Below are 20,476 nucleotides of genomic sequence, written 5' to 3'. Positions count from 1 at the left end.
TGCGTAGTGGTGGGAGACTAGACCTGCAAAAGTTTCCTTCTGCAGCTTTGGCGAGCGACCAAAAAGCACGGCTGCCAGAGGGATAGCTTTTCAGTCGCTCGCCAATTCTAGCAACGTGCTTGGATTTCGCCCTGGCAATAACCTTCTTGTAGGACCTGGAAGCGGCGTTATATTTCCGCTTTTCCTCTGAGATGTTAGGATCCCGACGTCTCCTGGCATCATCCCATGCAACGTATGCGGACCGCATTCGTTCCATATTCAGTGAAGCAATGCTCTTGCTAGTGCTAGTGTTAGCAAATATTCTCAAGATGAGCTCGTGAACTCCCCTACCTGTCTGACCCCTACCTAGGCTACCTTGTAGTTTTTTTTAATAATTTTATGCAAGGCATTTTCAGGAAATCAAACAAATTTCTTAAAACTTAGACTGTACATGTGTCTGGTCAGTCATTTCTAAATAAAACAGTTTAATGTATTTCCCTTTTTTAATCTCATTCATATCAAACCAATAAACATATTTTAAATTTTAGTATCTATTGTGCCATGTTTTGATACACTATAAAATATAAATTAGCGTGGCACCATTGTTGATAAGTTATTAAAATAATGTCGATAAATTACCTCCAATGATTCATCGTACCTTACAAACTATATCAGACGATTCTTAATCGTTTAATCCCATCTTCCAACAATTTATCTTACGGCCGGTAAAACAAAAACGATACAAGCTATAATTTACATCTAGATAATATTTACAAGTAGATTACAAGCATATATTTTTACAAGATGACTAAACACCATTTCACTTCCTTCATCTTTGAAATCATACAACCAGACTTAAATTTTATTGCAGCAATAATTATCACTCTTACTGTACATGCATGGCAAAGAATAATATTAAGCTGGACCTACAAATATAATTTATAATGGTTCTCTCTTTGTAGTCCAGAATATCTATCTACACACAACAGTTATCAGAAATCTAACTTTTATTTTAGTTAGTTTGCATGCTGACAGTTTATTAATATTATAATGATATGGTCCCTGCTGATTGAGTAAATAAAATAATGTTAGTGTAACAAATGATTAAAACTAATGTTGGCCTCCTTAGTTTTAGGCAAGGAACCCCTGTACTAATATAAAAATGTACAATAAGTACTAACCTATCTGTAAGAATTTAATATATAATTTATGTTAGAATTAACAAGGAATGTAACTAATTTTTTACATATTTTCGTTCAGAAGCATTTTTACATCAGCTTCAAAATCAGCCTACACTTCGTGAATAGCAATAAAAAATATGAATTTGAACAATTATATAAAATGTGTTAACACTATAAACAGCAGATATGAAATATTATATTACAAAAAGTTATTTACACTATCATTACAATTTTGTATTACAAAATGGCTATTCAGAATGTAGGTAGGATACATATTGGGATTTAAATTTCTGAAGTTTACTCTAAAATACAGTTATTAAAAAATATCACACATTGGAAGCTTACTATTAAATAAGTGTAACAAATTTGTATCTTAGAACAGTTAGGATTGTTTTAAAATGAATTTACTTCAAATACCTAGCAAAAATCTTAGTAGATCTATTTCTAAACTATATGGCTTGAATATATTGCTTTTAGTATAATGTAATTAACATGATTTTAGTAGGTCTGGATATAAAATTCCATTTTAATATGACTTTAATAAAAATAATGCCCAATCTCACATAATTTAATACAGTGTAAAACAAAATAAAAACAAGGAAAATAACATACATATTAATTCGTATATAAAAACGGAGCTGTTAATAGAAACTTTCACAATAACACTGCACATAACTAAATTTACAAGTACTGTTTCATTTAACACATTGGCGTGATATCAGAGTGTTCCCACGTATATGTTTTCGACCTCGAAAGATTCGGCCGTGTGCTAGTAGTTCACAGTGACGGGGTGATGAGCAATGCTTGTGCCACTATGGTGTTGGGTTGTTGTGGCGTGAGTGAACGTCGCCGCTGTCGCACCAGGAGAGCTTGTCGAGCTACGTACTTGCTGCTGTAATGCATAATACTTTTGCTTCAGATTTGGAAAGCATATAAAACTTTTTTTTCTTCTTTTGAATTAGTCTATTAAAACTGTTTATTTGATTGAAACCGTATTTAAAGCTATTTGGAAAGTAGAAATGTCCATAATTTAATACAATAAATAGACTTGATTTACTCATATCATGCAATTATTGCCTGGACACAAAATATTGGGACAGCTGCCGTGCCAATATTTTTGAATAAGTACATTCTCAACAAGTGTTCTTGAATAACATTGTTAATGAATAAAATTATTCCAATATATCTAATTTCAAACTAGTACCTGTGTCACTTGGCCAGTTATTTGCATAACGGTGTTTGTGTTGGTTTGTTGATTTTGAGCAACATTGTTGTCTGCTGGTCTGCTCTCTGCTTGTGGTGGTCTGCAATTAATTGCTCGTGCTTTAATATCACAATTGATTTACTATAAAATGGAATGTTACTTACTTATTAGTTGGTTATATTCCTTATTGAATTTAAAAAAATTCCGCAAAGTTATTAATATTGTTTACAAACCTTATTTCATGTTTCCTTTCGGCAGGATCTACTTCGACTTTAATGAATTTAGGGTTGCATTCACTAGTGCATTCTATAGTTTCGGCGGGCGTATCAGTGCTCGTCGCCCCTTCTTTAGGTTCTTCATGTGTACGTCTGTGAGCCGCCAAGTGTCCTGTGCAATTATATTAGACGATTTATTTATAAACCAATAATATCTTATTTATGACTATAATCTTTATTTTATAATTTATTTATAACTAATAATCTTACTCGATGTTTTTTATAACATTTAAATCAGGAAATTCAATTCAGAGGACCAGACGATAAGTCTAGACAGGCAGTTATTTATCAGGGAAAGCAAATACGCGACCCCTGTCTCAAGTTCAACATTCAACTCAATACTCGGTATTTTCGTAAATTTCTCTAAATAAACTCATTACTCTCAATTCCTGCTCTCCTTTTAGTTCTACTGGTATTGTATAAATTGGTATGATAGACTTATCTATTTCTGCCAACATGTAGAGAACTTACCTTTACATAAGAAGTCTTTAGAACACACTTCACACCGCAATGTTCGATTCGCTTTATTGTGTGATCGTTCGTGGAATAGTAGATTGCCTTTTAATGGGAACGATTTGCCACATTCACCACAGCTGAAAGGTCGTTCGCCGCAACTGTGCGACCTGCATAAAAGAAAATGATCCATCTTTTTGTCAATCAAAGCTTTTTAAATAATTTTATACCAATAAATCTAAAAAATATGTTCTAACTTAAGTAATAATAGAAGTAATAGAAGTCTCCACAATTATCTTTAATTAATTTATTTGTATTGTTTAATTTGTTTAAAACTTGGAAGTCGTCGTGGCCTAAACAATAACACGTCCGTAGCATTCGCGTCTAGCGATGCACTGGGGTGTCTGAATCCCGCTGGCAAGTACAATTTTTTTCTAATGAATACGTAATTAATAAACGTTTAAGATAGACTTCCATTGTTCCATTCCAGTGAAGGAATAACATTTTGTATTTAAAATCAAACCCACAAAACTAAAATTAGCGTAATTACTGGTGGTAGGATGTCTTGTAAATCTGCATGGGTAGGTACCACCACCCTGCCTATTTCTGCCGTGAAGCAGTAATGCGTTTCGGTTTGAAGTGAAGCACCCGTTGTAACTATACGGAGACCTTAAAACTCGTATCTCAAGGAGGGTGGCGGCATTTACGTTGTAGATGTCTATGGGCTCCGGTAACCACTAAATACCAGGTGGAACTTGAGCTCGTCCACCCACCTAAGCAATAAAAAAGAAATATATATTTACCTCATGTGTGTGACAAGGTGTTCCTTTCTCGTAAAAGGCTTGGAACAAACTTTACATGCATGCGCTGTGTCTCCAGTGTGCTGTTTTAGATGGTTGGTGAGATGCTCTTTGCGAGTAAATGTTTTCTGACAAAATTCACAACGATGTGGCGATTCACCAGTATGTATTCTAAAATGCAGAAATATATATTTTTTTTTACCTAGTATTTTTTACGTGACAGAAATTTAATGAAAATCTAAGTATACTTCCCACTGATTTGGATTTTATTATAGACTAGTAATTTGAATTTTTATTTCTTAAAAGTATTAAGTAGCTTACCTGACATGATTGGTCAAGTGTTCTTTTCTCGAAAACGTCTTTGTACAGAAAGGACATTTGTGTGGCGTTTCTCCAGTGTGTAGATGGATGTGATTTGTTAAATGTTCTTTTCTAGAGAACGATTTCGTGCAAAATCCACATTTAAATGGTGTCTCGCCAGTGTGTTGCCTGCAACAAATAAAAAAATATTTGTAACATTTTTTAAACAAGACATTATCAATTATTCCCTATATTATTTATAGTCATTACAAAAGTTCATATTCAAATAAATTAAAAATGTTTAGTATTGGCACCGTTTTTTCTAATTTGTATTTTTTCAAATCATAATCTTACCGAACATGGTTAACGAGGTGCTCCTTTCTTGTGAATGTCTTGCTGCAGTAAGTACAGGCGTGCGGAGTGACGCCGGTGTGTTGTCGAATGTGATTGTTCAGATGTTCCTTACGCGCGAAGGCACGCGGACAGTAGGTACACTTGTGTGGAGTTTCGCCGGTGTGCTGTCTGCGCAACAGAGTACATTCCGATTTGAAAATGCACCATTTGGTATTTGATTATTGATAGGTGTCCTAAGCTTTATTAGTTAAATGATAAGATTATTTCACTAGTAAGATTTTGACAAAACCTACCTTGTGAAAACAAAGGGTGTTAATTTAGATTTGCGATTCATTATTTTGAATTTTTTTTGTCGTGGATACGGCAACATAATTAAGAGACATTTTGTCTGAAAATAAAAGCTAAATCGGAATGCACAATGCTGTGCTAAACAAACAGGGAAACATCACACAAGTGCTGCCAGGGATACAAAAGGACAGGGTAATATTACTTACTAATTTGAAATCTACTATTGTAACTACTCATGAAGATTAATCTAATATCATGCAAAATAAATCATGCTCTAGAAATTCAGACAAAAATGTAAAGCTCAAAGTCATATTTACTAGTATAGCTATCTCACATATATGTTTAGATTTATGGAATCTGGGGTAATTAGCATGAGTAAAAAAAATTACTAAATTACATCAAAACCATTCATTTTTACAGACATACTAATCTACAGACATCAAGAGTCATTTGAAATTCCAAATTTATCTTTTTTACCCTTCCTTAACGCAGGTAGTCTAAGAGGCTATTTCAGCTACGCCTAGACGGGTAGGTGAGCTCACGGGCTCAACCTGAGACAATTTGCTAACACTAGTCCTAGCGAGGGCAGTGCTTCACAGAATCTACCTCCCGATCGGAATCGCGACCCACTGAGAAGATCCGACGAGAAACTCAGTGGGCAGTTCGCTCGTCGAACTCTTCGTCGTAATCGACGAGTTCGACGATCGAACGGTGACCGGTGCTTGAGAGGTCTAAAAGCAACAAGAGTGAATCGTGGGATCCGACAAGACATGTTTCGTGTCACGTCGGCTTTGCGTTGCTCCGTCGCGGTCGGATAAGTCCAAATTTATCACTCATAGTAAGTATTAACTGGTGGTAGGACCACTTGTGAATCCGCACGGGTAGGTACCACCGCCCTGCCTGGTACCTTTGCCGTGGTATTTTTGCCGTGAAGCAGTGATGCGTTTCAGCTTGAAGGCTGGGACAGCCATTGTAACTATACTGAGACCTTAAAACTTATATCTCAAGGTGGGTGGCGCATTTACGTTTTTATCTCAAACTCATTTTGAGATAAAAAGGATCCTTTTAATCTCAAAGATTAAAAGGAAGGTTTAAGATGTAAAATTCTATTCTCTATTCAGTTGTCCAATTCTATACTTCATAATGCAGACAATTTTTTTTGTCAAGAACAATTCTTATAATACGACCCGTTCTGCTATATTCGAGTTACAGAGCAGTAATAGCGAGCATGATTTTTTTTACTAGTCATTAGGCAGAGTAATGACCAATGGGTGAGTGTTCACTATTGCTCATGGATGCCAGCAATGCCGGGGACAGTGATAGCCGCCTAGTGCTGAGGATTCTCATCAAGCCTTGGTTGATAATAAACGATATTGTATTAGCCAAAATAGGAAACTAGTTAAGGATCTGTGAATAAATGCATTAACTCACATATACATGCACAAATTGCTATAATCATAATAATAGTTTGCTTTTAAGGTAAATAATGATTTTCCTTATTTTTTGGCTCACCTGATATGATTAGTAAGATGTTCTTTCCTTGTAAAAGACTTGGCGCAGTAAGTACATCGATGCGGGGACTCGCCTGTGTGTTGACGCACGTGGTTCGTTAGATGTTCTTTTCTTGTGAACGACTTGGTGCAGAAAGAGCACTTGTGTGGCGATTCCCCTGTGTGTTGTCGAACGTGATTTACTGTAGAGAGAAAAATATTGTTGTATATAAAAGTTATCTACTGTCTACTCCTCATCTTCAAACACAGCTTACAATGATTTTTGTGTTAGAAGTATTAAAATAGCTTAAGCTAATAAAGCTCTAATAAAAGTTTTAAAAAAGCTTTTATTAGAGTGTATGGCTCTAATAAAAAATAAATAAAAAGTTTTAAAATTGTTTGGAGACAAATAATAAGCAAAACGAATTACAAAATAAAAATCGATTACCGAGATGATCCTTTCTTGTGAATGCTTTAGGACAGTATCCACACTGGAATGGTGTTTCGCCGGTATGTTGCCTCACGTGGTTCACTAAATGTTCTCTTCTCGTGAACGATTTGGAGCAGAAGTTACACCGATGAGGAGATTCTCCAGTATGTTGTCTTACATGATTGAGAAGATGCTCCTTACGAGTAAATGTTTTCGAACAAAAGTCGCAACGATGTGGAGTTTCACCTACAATGAATATTACTTAGTACTAAATGTAAATCTTGTTTTGTATAATATATGATATCTGCTTAATTATAGAAAATAGCAAACCAGCTCCCATCTTAATATAATTTTGAAGTAATAGAGAGGATAACTATAAAGTCGTCATTTCAGATTACCAGTTTAGATTAATATTAATTTATTATTATTTATAAAATTCCAATATAATATTTAATCGTGAAGTAGACAAACAAGTAGTGTTTAGTACACAACTTTATTCTTTTGATACATACAGGCAGCATTTCATATTTATATTATTGAGCTATTTCTTTTTGGAAAAAAAGGGTTCCTATGCACGAATGTCCTAATAATTTAATAATTCAGATAATTATACAATGTGACAAATTACATATTATGTTTCTATCAGTATGTTATGAAGTAAACTTAGTTTCTGACGAAAAATAAAGTTGTCTAAACAAAAAATGATATATGGCTTGTTATTAGTTAAACTATGTACAATTAATCTATGCAATAGCAAGTTTATAGGTAATAATGCAACGTGAAAACAGATAAGTGCTAGGAGATAAAGAGAAAATCCAAGCCTGACCACTGGTCCAGGGGGTCAAATACACAACAACGAATTAGTCCTTCATGTCCTATATTATGAAAGCTGTATACTGACCAGTGTGCCATAATATGTGGTTGTTGAAGTGTTCCTTTCTTGTAAAAGACTTGCCACAGAGATCACACCGGAAAGGTGTATCGTTTGTGTGTGATCGCATATGATTCATTAAATGCTCCTTCCTAGTATACTTCTTGCCGCATAGTTGGCAATGATGCGGCGTTTCACCTAGTATCGTGGAGCAGAAAATAAAATGTTAACATTCAATGATGCAACTATGTCATTCGAAACATTTAGTTTGTCATTCCTTCCAAAATTATTCCATATCCCCCATCGTAGTTTCTCTGGGAGATACGTGTTTGTTTTTGAAACGTCAATAGTTGAATCATTCAATTTTTCACTTTCTGCACCACTGGAAATGACCCATGGAACTGGTGCAGGCTTGGGGATTTCATGTAAAATTATAGAAAGAAAATAGGTGTACAAACTAAAAATTTCGAAAATAAACAAGATGTTTGAAAACCCGATTTTGCTTCAAAGATAAACTTGGATTCACTACTTATTCTAAAATAGCTTTCTTTCAATGATGTGTCCCTACACATTATTGGAGTTTTGTGGACGCAATCTATGCAATTTACTTTTGTGCATCATAAACTCATTCAAAGGCGCTGTTATACAAACAAAAAATTACAGAATTTTTATTTCTAGGAATACAATTCAAAATACGAAATAAATAAATTATAATGCAAATAAACCAAGCAGTAAGTATTACCACCCAAGGCAATTTACTAATTTTACCATAGTACATATTAAAGATTCCCATTAAACTTAACCTAACGAAAATTTATTTAAAGAACCGTTTTCAGTTACCCTGGGATACTGAATGAGAAGTGTTGAGTAATATTTAATAAAATTTAATAAACCATATACCTGTGTGCCACATGACATGGTTCATGAAATGTTCTTTCCTCGTGAAACTTTTCTTGCAGATGTCGCAGCGATGCGGCGTTTCGCCGGTGTGTTTCCTGACGTGATTAACCATGTGTTCTTTTCTAGTGAATGTCTTTGCACAGAATTCACATCTAGACATACAATTTTGAGTTTTAAAATCTTAAATTTTACTCAAATATGCTTTATGAGGGGGTATTTATGTCCATACGGGTTACCACTGCTTTTCCTTTTTTTACCGCCAAGGTGGAGTTCAGCGGTTTCCTTTAAATTCAAACTTTAAAATTTTCTCACAATGGTCGTGGTATGTTAGTGTATTGTCTACGAGTTCTCGTAACAGCTTAAAAAAGTGCAGTCAATCTAAGGCAATACTACTAGTTTTTTCTTTAAGACTAAAATATATGTTTAGTATATTTTTAAGACAGGTAATTTACCGGTAAGGTGTTTCTCCAGTATGACTTCGTACGTGGTTATCCAGATGTTCCTTTCGCGAAAAGGTTTTATGGCAAGTTGTGCAAACATATGGCTTGTCCGCCGTCATTCTTTTGGCGTGTCGTTCCGCGGGGTCGCCGGCTATGGAAATCGCAATCATCTTTTTTTAAAGACGAACCTCTAAATATTGCTTATATTGTCATGAAATATGAATAAAATAAAACTTTTAATAAAACTCATAGCATGAACCTAAAAAACATTTAAGTCCATTTTCTTATTCCTTAATTCCTACCATGGCAGGGATTAAGCAGAAGAGAACAAATTGGTACAATCGCTCTGCTTATTTTACCACAAAGTAATCGTTCGTCTTTGATGGATAAAATCAGCCTATATTCTGTCATGTTTTCCCCTGTTTTAAATTTACGAAATGAATAAATTATGATTTTTAAGTATGTACATACCAAGATGACATTTTCCGTGTCTTGATAATTCTAAAGGGTTAGCAAACGCTACTCCACAAACTAAACATGCAAAAGGTTTGCTTTCGCCATGGTATCGTCTGTGAAGCAATGATAAATTCATTACAAATTTGTACACTATAAAATAATTCTCAATAATCTTTGTAATAGAATGGTTTATAATAACAGTGTGTAATTATTACAATCAATAAAGAGCCATGGCTACCCATGGCTACTCAACACTGCTACTAGGGAAGCCTCTAATATCTATAAATATAATTTCTTCAGTATCCATGAATCAGACATTATTTTTATTGGTTATATTCTTATCTCAACTAAAGTAGTTCAATAAACTTTTGTTAACATGGAAATATAAGGTTTTTTTTTAAATTTTGCTTTGCAAGTTACCTGTGTACAATGAGTTGATATCTAAACTGGAATATTTTCCCACAAATATCACAAGAATGGTGTCCAGGTGACGAATCTTGTTCAGTTATCGCTGCACTCGTACCTGCTTCTACCTCAACTTCTATTTCCGTTATAACCTTAAAAAATATGTTCATATTAATGAATGAGCTCGTAACAGACTACATTTAATAATATTAAATTAATATTAATAATAATAATAATTAATTAAATTAATACATACTACTAAGATTTCTTGTTTCTTTATGTAATAATAGGTCAAAGCGCTTTAAGCCTCAAAAAGGTGTTACAGGGTGTATATTGTGCCCGATTCTCTTCAAAATTTATGGGGAATACATTATGAGACAAGCCCTAGATGGCTTGGAGGATGGAGTGTCCATTGGCGGCAGAAAAATCATAATCCTCCGTTATGCACATGACACCACACTGTGCGCATCGTCCGAACAAGAACGAGCAACACTTTATAGGGTGGAAAAAGAGAGTTAATAAGTTGGCTTAACAGGGCGACGATCAAGGTAATGATGGTAGGCAGACCTGGTATTCTTATTCGCTCTAATGAACTTTAAGACTTGGAACTTGCTGACCGGTTCGTTTATCTTGGCTCTCTTGTTAGTTACGAGGGTGTCAGCGAAAAGGAGATAGCCAGAAGAGTCCAAATGTCTAAAGGAGCAATGACTAAATACACTAGGTAGTGAAAAGACCGCAATATATCCCGCATAACCAAAGTGAATCTGGTACGTACATTGGCCTTCTCAATTTTCCTTTATGGCGCCGAATCCTGGACGATAGGATGAAGTGAGAGAACAAAGATCGGCGCATTTGAAATCTGGTGTTGGAGGTGGATGTTGCGAATTCCATGGACTACATGCCAGACCAACCTATGCATTTTTAAGGAAATCGGTACCACAAGGCTGTCGGCTATTTGCATCCAGCATATTCTCAAGTACTTTGGTTACATCGCTCGTAGAGGCAGGCAGATCAGGTTGAAGGCAGGAGATTATGTGGTCGCTAACTTATCCGCCGGTCAGATCTGGTAGACGCTCACCAGCCTGCTACTAGACGAGGCTATAAAAACTGCCGACAACAGGAAGACGAGGAGAAGCATAGTGCATCGAGTGATAAACACTTCAAGCTAGACATGATCTTCAGCAATGAAGAGACCGACTAAGAAGATCTAACAATAGGAAGAAACCTACCATTTGTAGGACCTCATTATATTATGTGTCAAATAAGCAATTTTTAAGGAAAATCTTATTTCTGTCTATTAAAATATTATAAGTGTGTGATAAATGTATTATTGTGCAGCATCCAAAACACTAATGATTATAACTTTAAATTCGTATTTCAATACGTTTTTTGCTGGTTTAACATTCTCAATGTTGTTCTCTAGGAATGTTTAAATGTAATTTTCACTAACTTCAAGACATCATATTAATTTAGCACAAGTATCAAGAGCCGATGACAATACATTAATTGAGTACTCAGGCGTACCACGCTGACCCCGATGAATAATAAATATATTGTTAATATCAAATACATTTAGTTTGGTTTATTATAGTGTTTTTTTTAAGTTTTCTTTGGTTTATTACATGGCTCAAATGTACTTGTCAGCTTACTTGAATTATTTAAGTCGACTATTTTGTTGAATACAGGTAACAGATGTTTTTAAGGTGAGTAAGTGAATAAGCCAAGACATTATCAGTTATTTTATTTCGTGAATTCCCTTTGTTATTATCTTTATGTCTATTTCATATAAATTTATTATTAATCGTAGCTCTTTAATAAATTTATTATTCAAAATATATAATAATGAAGTATTTACCTTGGGTTGTTGTTGTGGTTGTCCATCAGAATTCAATTTCCCAAAGACTTCATGATATGCTAGTAGTTGTGAGAGATCTTCCACGTTAACTTTATACATAGCATGCATGTCATGATCGGTAGCTCCAGCTGATATCTTGACGACGGCCCCTTCCATTCCCATTGCCCCAACAGTCTGTAAATTTTCCTAGTTTAAAAATAATTTAGTTTAGTTTGTAGATATGTCATAATACATTATAACTTATTTCTTGGAGGGATTAAAATATAATCATCTATAGGAACAAATCAAACAGAAATATCTATTTGAATTTGAACCAAAGGTTTTGTTTTAAGTTCATAGATTTATGTGGACATTGTCATTCAATAATTCTTTTTTAGGTTCAATCTAGATTATTCAATAAATATCTCCTTTAAATTTTAATAGATTCGCGAGTTTATGAAATGTTTATCAGACAGTTAGTGTACATTAGAGCATTTAATTAAAATTAGGAATTTAAAATGACTTAATTTTAAATAAAAAAATCACACACCTTCAAATCAATGCCTTTGATATCTTTAATGTCTGTAGGTATGGCAAACTGAGCAGTTTCAATCTTTGAATTTTTTTCGTCTTTCACGATGAGCGATTCAGCAGCACTTGCTTCTATGGACGTGGTGCCATCTGCATTGTGAGTCACTAAAATATTGGCTGGTTCTCCCGTGGCTTGTTCTATGCGAACCACGCTGTCTATTACCTGATATCAATAAAATATTCATGTTACTATAAGGTTTATTAAAATCTGACCACACATACAGATTTCGTTTATACTATGAAGGGTAGAGATAAGGAGAACCGTCTCCTCATATGAGAGGAAGCTTGAAAAAAATGTCCCACTTTCAGTACTAAATAACAGTTCAAAAATCCCCCAGAATGGCGCTAGCACATAGGCATAGGGTATGATATGAATTGAGCAGTTGTTAGCTGAGTGAAGTATGCAGAGTTAGGAAATTTAATATATTTAATGACTACAGTAGTTAGTGACAGTGTAATATACAAGACCTCATGTTTACATAGTCCAAACTAATTTCGTCAATATAACCTAAAATTATAGCTGTGGAGGACACATCAAGACATCGATCACACTTTCTTATCAGCTTTAAATAAAATACTTTTTGTGGTTTTGTAGTGCTTACAGTTGTTTCGTCCTTTTTTATTTCTCTATCTTATTCTAATAACTTTCAGCGCTTTTTTTTAAATTTACCGGGTTGCGACTGTAGCGCCACCCTTATTTAGCAGACACTTTTTACACACAGAGACAGTTCTCCTTACCTCTACCCTCCATAATTTATACTAAACCAGAAGGATTATATTTAGTTTATCCGTATGCCTATCATTCAATCTTTAAAATTAAATGTTATTTCTATCCAAGCTGGAGTACATTTTTATTTTATCATATAGCAATAAAATAAGTGTTTCTCTCTGCTGCAATTATTTTAATTACTAACCTGTTGTCCTACGATTTGCTGTAGTTGATGTACAGTGAGTGTTTGATCATTGGGTAGTTTGATAGCTTCATGAAGCTCTTCCTTTTCAACAATTTTACCTGCTCCCGGCTCTACCACTGTCACTATACCATCTTCACTGACAGTTAGTTGTATCTGCATTCAAAATTACTTGTGATAAATATTGGGCAACTGTGAGAATACTAATTCAGCTTGCTTGCTTACAGCAGCAACTGACTTGGTACAAACTTATTTCCAGTTGGAAATTAAAGTTTGTTGTATTACATTACCCAAGAATATGAAAAATTTATTTTTTAGCAACTATCTGCACTTTATTTTTTCATATTTCCAAGATTCAAGACAAAAAAGTAATAGAAACAAATAAACAATTTATTTATGTCTACACAGAATCTATATTTATGATTAATAAAATATTATTTGTATAAATTTCCATACAGACCCACATAAATTTAATAGCACATTTAAAAAAATCTTAAATTTCAAATTAAAGGGCTACTCAAGAGCTGCTACCTGAAAAGCCTTGTGAGAAGCCAGCATATAATTGTTTTTTAAACTCACCTCATTGACCTTTATGGTGTAAAAAGCAGCGTGAATACAGTAACATAGATTTACATGTGCAATATCAAAGCACTCAACAGCAAATTTTACATTATTTTTTTATTATTTAATTTTGTTTACAAAAAAATATACCTGTTGATTAGAATGGTCTGGTCGAGCCGCCATTAACTGTTGTTGCAACAAATGCTGTTGTGTGTGGTGAGTCTGTAGGTAAAATATGAAAAACACTATTTTATTCAAAATATAATACCACTACATTACAATGCAGGTTAAACAGAATGGAAAAACATAAAATATTAATAGAAAAAACTAATTACATATAATAATTTTGAAAAAGCAAATGCACCTTAGAGCATCACAGAAAACAGTTTTTTATGAATTTTCTTTTTGTATTACTTAAAAGTTAAAAGTGGCAAATTTTAAAACATAGTCATAGCATTTGGGAAATATCACAGAGTGAAGCTTATTCCAAACCACGATGGTATGTAGCAGAAAAGATTCCGGAAACGCACTGTAGATAGATGAACGCATTAAGCAGTTCTAGGTAATATGCATGAACTTTACTGCGATGGCGGACGGTGCGATAGTAAAAACGAGATGAGATCACCTCAAACAATTTCTGAGAACACTCCCCGTGGAACATACGATATATAATACAGAGAACCGAAGTTCTTCCGTAGAGGGTCCAAACGATCCGAGAGAATGGGGAGAATGGGGGAGAAATTTCGACAATCCGAATAGCACTCTTCTGTATGAAGTCAAATGGAAGTAGGTGATATTTGGGAGACCCTGGCCAGAGGCGGAAAAAGTACTCCACGCGAGGCCGGACTTGTGCTTTGTAAAGCGTTTGTAAAGTATCACATTGCTGTGTTGAGGATTCCCAGCATTATTGACGCAAACTTGGTTATCCAAATGACACCGATATTGCAAATCGCTCGAAACAAATTCGTGGAAAATTTCAGGAATAGTCATTTAGTTTCAAAGATAAACTTGGTATAGTAGCACAAATACATAAGTTTTATTGGACTTTATATGTGTCGTTAATAATTTTGTGCGAAAGTGTGCCGTTGCCGTAAAACGCATGTAAATGTATTAAGATTAAGAATAGTTGTCTTGGACACTCTAGAGTACATAAATATTGAATAGGTGAATGTAATATTGTAATATTCAATCATGGAAATGTTACAACACTTGAGTCTATTTAGTCTATTAGATTAAAGTAATAGAGTAGGTATTAAGATTAAAAAAAATCATGCAAATAGGTTTGCTAATTTTAATTCATATTTAATATTTAAATTAATGTTTCATGCAATTTTACTTCTAAACGAATTTTAATGATGCGAGCTATCCGATACTTGTTTGTAAAATAGTTTGTTACTAAATTACGTTACATTTGGCTAGACTAACGATCACATACTTCACTACCTACTATAGATTGATGCAATATTTCATTCCTGCAAGTAAAGGAGTGTTACCACTTCAATTACCATATCGATATTATGGTGTTGTACAAACTCGACCCGACTATTGGCTACCTGCTGGTGTGTGGCCTGACCAGCTCCGGCACTACCTGTCGCCTGTTGTCCTCCAAGCTCTTGTGCCTGAGCGTGGCCCACCATCGTTTCTGTAAATTACACTTGTATTTTAACATTTAATTATTGAATATCTTACATCACATGGCCATTAATGATACAAAAATCTGTTAGTGTAATTAAAAAAAGGAAAAAATCACAAAAACTTCCTCGGCTTCACGTGACGTTGTGACGTAGTATTCTAATCACTATCGCATTACTAAATACTTTTGAAGAATATTATGGCGTCGCATGAAATCGGTCTACCTTGTGATGTCACAATACAGTAAGGCGATATTGGTTATAAGAGCAACTCAACATTTTCTATTAAATTATTTTCCAAAAATAATTGATCCATTTAGTAATTTTAATTTTAGAATAAACGGCAAAGGGTACACGGAGCAGGTGGCTCCGAATGTTATTCGGAATTTTTATGTACAAGATTATTTAAAAAGTCGTCTTTCTTCTATTCTATGACCACTATACTAAAGTAATCTTATCGAAATACTTCAAAGAAACTGTTAAATGAGTCGACTATTATCAAAGCCGGCAATGTGACTTTTGGATAATTATTGGTAAATCAGAAAAACGAATTATTGACTTTGGATTCTATTGGCAGTCACAAAACTCTTCTGAACGACATCTTAGATAAATAACAGGTTAAGTATTAACCTTTATTTAATGCAGGTTTTGAACCGTATTCTTTGAAGGAGACGATTATATTCAAATCAATCTGTATTGAAATATCAAAAAAAAATTTTTGTCCAAATGCACAGATTGCCACCTTTGATAATAGACGACTCAAATAACTTATTGCGACTTCTATTTCATATTTCACAAGATGTCTAGCATCATTTAAGGTACCTATTGTTCGTTGGATAAGCTATTACATCAAAAAGCTTAAAATGTTGATATAGAGTGTAAATACAAATTTGATAGGCCATAAAATCATAATTATCATATTGATGATGAAAAGCTAGAAGAGCTTAGGTAGTTGGTTCTCTCAGATATTTTACTTTTCCTTAAGATTTTTAGGAATTGTTTAAATATTAGGTAAGAAATAATTACAAAAACAATTATATTTATACAAAATAAATTACACAGTTTAAAACTGCAACAATCATAATGTTCCTAAAATTGATGTAAATCAAAAACTGATAACATACTACAGAAAACTTATTGTAATGTATTCACAACAGAAACAGATGGTTTATGTGTGACATTGAGTTGCTGATCAAGAACATTTGCTGAATTTTATTATCTTGGTAAAAATAACTTTTCTCTTGAAATAAATTCGCCCAGAAAATGTTTTTTACAAAAAAAATATTGGAAAAAGTAACTAGATGTACTTAAATTCTTTAACCAGTAAGCATGGTAGGCAGCGGCTTGGCTCTGCCCCTGGCATTGCTGACGTCCATGAGCGACGGTGACCACTTTCCATCAGGTGGGCCGTATGCTCGTCTGCCTACAAAGGCAATAAAAAAAAAAGCATTTCTGTAACTTACGACACTCACAACTATACTTTGATTTAAAGAATGAGTCTGTCTAGTCATTGCTCTGGATTGAAGCCCCAATTACTTTTATAAGTTTCAATGGTCAAACATTTCACCAATTAATTTGATGAACCATCATTATGATTTGACCTGTTTAAGTTTTTTGACAGTGACACATTCTACACTATAAAACCCAAATACTATTCCTTCTATCTTATTTTGAATATTTGGGAAAATAATCACTCAATTCCTCAATTCTAACGATCTTTAGCCATTCTCAGGTATTCTATACCTCCTCTGCTAAGACCACCCTCAAATGAAATATGCAAGTGTTTAGAGTTTCCTCTCATGAATTTGCACTTGCTTACTTTTCCACATTACGACGTATGTTAGTTTTTTAGTACTTGCCTTGCCTCAGTGGACATATATTCTATCAGAGTTAAAATATTCTGGCGGGCACTAAGTTTACAAGTAATGCTTAACACAACATTTATCAATATACAATATATATTGTGTAACAAAAAACAAATCAACAATGACTTGGAGACATGTTTAACTACACTTGACTTGCTTTGAAAATGTGAGTTTATTGAGACATATGAATTACAGGATATTATGATGTATTTCACTGCGTTGCAGAAACTACTAACGTCGAAAACTAATATTTATGATTCCATCATTAAAACTATTCGCAATTAATTTGAGGATGACAGCTTTCTGATTATTCAAATAAGCTTCTAAAAAGGTGGTACACCACCATCATTAAAATCCTTTGAGAATAGTGTTGAACTTAAAACTCTTAGCTTTGATTCACTATCTAAAACGATGGATTCTACACCTTTAGAATACAATGGCAGACTTAATCATACATACACGAACTTATGACCTATCTCATATTAAATGTAGCACATTAACTATGTCTGTCCCAAAATACTGATATGTGAATATAAATTCATATCTCAAGGTGTGTGGCGCATTTACGTTGTACATGTCTATGGGTTCCAGTAACCACTTAATACCAAGTGGGCTGTGAGCTCGTCCACACATCTAGGCAATAAATAAATAAAACAGACATACGTGGCAGATTGTGTCTTGGCAGAAATATATAAGGGAAGTATGCATGTACAAGCAGATAAAAGGGAGATCCTGCTTTACCTGCTAATGGAATAAGCCAATTAAAAAAAAATAGTACCATGAGTTTGCCCAGATTGTGTTGAAAGGATTTGTGAAACTGGAATCTGCTGTGTTCCAGACGCAGACACTGTAACCTGTGCCTGACCTCCATGATGACCAAGTATGATATTAGGATCACCATTAAGTATACCAGTATGTGTTTGACCAATATCCTGAAAAGATTATTTAAAAAAGATTGCATTTCACAGATATATTTCACACTCAGTTAAGTCTAGTGTAAGCTTAGAGAGCTAGTTTCTTTTAAGTGTGCAAAATATGTATGTATTGGTCCAAATATTAGATGATACAATCAGCACAATGAAAACACATTTTAATCATTCATTCAAGGATTCCCAATGTTTTTTTTTATTTATCGTTTATCGAATAGTTAATATCTGCACTAAATAATAAATCCGTAGTAAGAATAGATAAACATTTTTGGTGACACGGGATATTGTACTGATAGTAGACTAATCTAAATAATAAATCCGTAGTAAGAATAGATAAACATTTTTGGTGACACGGTACTATCAGTACAATATCCCGTGTCACCAAAAATGTTTATCTATTCTTACTACGGATTTATTATTTAGTGCAGATATTAACTATTCGATAAACGATAAATAAAAAAAAAACATTGGGAATCCTTGAATGAATGATTAAAATGTGTTTTCATTGGGCTGATTGTATCATCTAATATCACACTAACATCACATCTAATATAACATCTAAATGTTGATGATTCATTAACAAAATACAACAATTCAAAGATATGACAGATAAAGAATTTACCTGTACTGCTTTCCCGTTTTCTATTCTTGTACCTGTTGGTAGTCCATACACTGATACTTGTGGTATTGGACCAGGGAAGAGATTTGTAAACACCCAGTACTTCGCAACACTAGACAAAGCGACATTTACAGCAGCAGAGTTCACTCGGAGGTCAGTAGCAGAGGTTGTGGGTGTTAAATTAGTCTGCTGCTGTTGCTGAGCTGTCCGTTGATTTTGAGACTAAAACCAGCAAACCGTTTAGAAATCCAACCAGAAAAACATATACTAAAAACCCATTACATTAAATTTCGAACCTCTGTACTTCCCGATGGCTGACCACCACTAGTAATATTGTGGTGTTCTGGGTTCATTTTTAGTCCTTATCAAACAACAATCGCTTCAAATTTACGGAGCTATTTACAAAAACAAGACAATTCTAAACTTTATATTTCGGCATTGTCATATTTCGACTGTCAACGAAATGGAGGCGCGGGGGACGCGACGGGCAGCCATTATGAAACTTGGAGCACAAAAACATTTTTTTCGGAGACGTATCTCCGTGGTACTCAGTAAAACAGCATTCAAAATATTTTAGATTTAAAGTTATGGTTGACATATAGTGAGTTGCTTGATTAATTGAAATACCACTAGTAGTTTAGATCGAAAATTCGGCAAAAACACATTTACAACATAGGCAATCACAACCACGAAAGACGAAAGTTTTTGACGTTTTTGTCATGGTCACAGCAATACCAACATCAGCAACGGATTAAATTAAAATTAAGTAAACAATTCCATTTACAGTTCTAAAAAAAAAATAAACAGAGAACTGCAAGTCCATAAAGTAATACAATGATTTTGGTTTTTCAAATTCAAATGTAGCTAATAGAAATTTGAAGCAATTTAAAATCACGAAATTTTGGAAGTGAACAGTTGTCGTCTGTGAACCAAAAGAGGGCAGCTATCTCAATTATTGCACTGCTTGACAAGGCTGGCAACCTTAGAATATTATGATTTTAAAAAGATGCGTTCATAAAAATATTTATACCTTTACATACCTATTTCTTCGAAAAACAATAAATTACTATTAAATTATATTGATATTTACCTATTATCTACATGGTTAGATAATCGTTAATTAATAAAGCAATCTTAATTTCATTACACGAATTAGCCAGCAACTTTTCCGAATTTAACCATTCTCAGAGTACAAAAGGAAATAATAATAAAAGCTGAGACTTTATAATGTGCCGTATCGGAAATCTTTTTAAAAATTCATATCTGTCCGCGGCACACGAACCGTATACGAACTGCGGTATTCGAACACCGTACAGGCACATCGCTTGATATCAAGGAACCGGGCGTCTCACTTGTCCTTTAGGCCACGACACTTCAAATTATACATGACTAAAATCACAAGAACCAAAAAAGAGTAATATCGGTGATCGTTCGCGCTATGTGGTTTTTTTTTGGATTGGAGGAACGTACTTGTGGTCTGGAGGATTTCCAGCTTCAACAGTAGAGGTGGGCGAGCACAGGAGGAGTGGGATTTGCTAACTACGCGAACGTCTCTGAAGGAAGCATATGAGCTCAATAGCTCACGAGTACACATACTGCGGAATAGGAATCACGGAGCATCTTACAGATCGTCGTGAATATTCACGCCCTATTGAAACAATCTAAAAAGCCAGTCTATGTAGGATTTGTCGATTTCTCGACAAGTTATT

The 20,476-nt window shown here is 34.2% G+C and overlaps 1 protein-coding gene across 14 annotated transcripts; it reads right to left on the bottom strand.

Annotated features, from left to right (window-relative positions):
* Positions 1-463: 463 nt before the first annotated feature.
* On the bottom strand, positions 464-19,716 carry LOC101744101 (zinc finger protein 569). 14 transcript variants are annotated; one of them, XM_004932462.5, is made up of 22 exons: positions 19,064-19,716; positions 18,771-18,989; positions 17,998-18,151; positions 15,229-15,365; positions 13,874-13,945; positions 13,166-13,318; positions 12,211-12,414; positions 11,682-11,867; positions 9,842-9,978; positions 9,437-9,534; positions 8,978-9,116; positions 8,526-8,677; positions 7,656-7,823; positions 6,773-7,000; positions 6,347-6,527; positions 4,547-4,714; positions 4,214-4,381; positions 3,896-4,063; positions 3,111-3,262; positions 2,598-2,751; positions 2,365-2,464; positions 464-2,052 (listed from the first exon to the last, which is right to left on the bottom strand). In XM_004932462.5, exons 1-22 carry the CDS (start codon positions 19,118-19,120, stop codon positions 1,930-1,932), a joined length of 3,318 nt encoding a protein of 1,105 aa, XP_004932519.1. In that variant the 5' UTR covers positions 19,121-19,716; the 3' UTR covers positions 464-1,929. The 14 variants fall into 14 exon arrangements, with proteins under 14 accessions (XP_004932519.1, XP_004932520.1, XP_012551254.1 ...); XM_004932463.5 differs by having other exon boundaries at positions 11,682-11,855; XM_012695800.4 differs by having other exon boundaries at positions 15,277-15,365.
* Between the last annotated feature and the right edge of the window lie 760 nt (positions 19,717-20,476).

Source organism: Bombyx mori, chromosome 17, assembly GCF_030269925.1.
Source record: "Bombyx mori chromosome 17, ASM3026992v2".
NCBI classification, from domain to species: Eukaryota; Metazoa; Arthropoda; class Insecta; order Lepidoptera; family Bombycidae; genus Bombyx; species Bombyx mori.
The sequence above is the reverse complement of the archived record's forward strand: the minus strand, read 5'-3'. Positions and strand labels throughout refer to the sequence as shown.

What these genes read in the sequence shown, in the direction of transcription:
- LOC101744101 (XM_004932462.5), bottom strand. Translation starts at nt 19,120, where the DNA reads ATGAACCCAGAACACCACAATATTACTAGTGGTGGTCAGCCATCGGGA. An exon ending in ACAATCTGGGCAAACTCATG is followed by an intron (nt 15,366 to 17,997) that starts GTACTATTTTTT and finishes TGTAATTTACAG; the next exon opens with AAACGATGGTGGGCCACGCT. An exon ending in ACACGGAAAATGTCATCTTG is followed by an intron (nt 9,117 to 9,436) that starts GTATGTACATAC and finishes CGATTTCCATAG; the next exon opens with CCGGCGACCCCGCGGAACGA.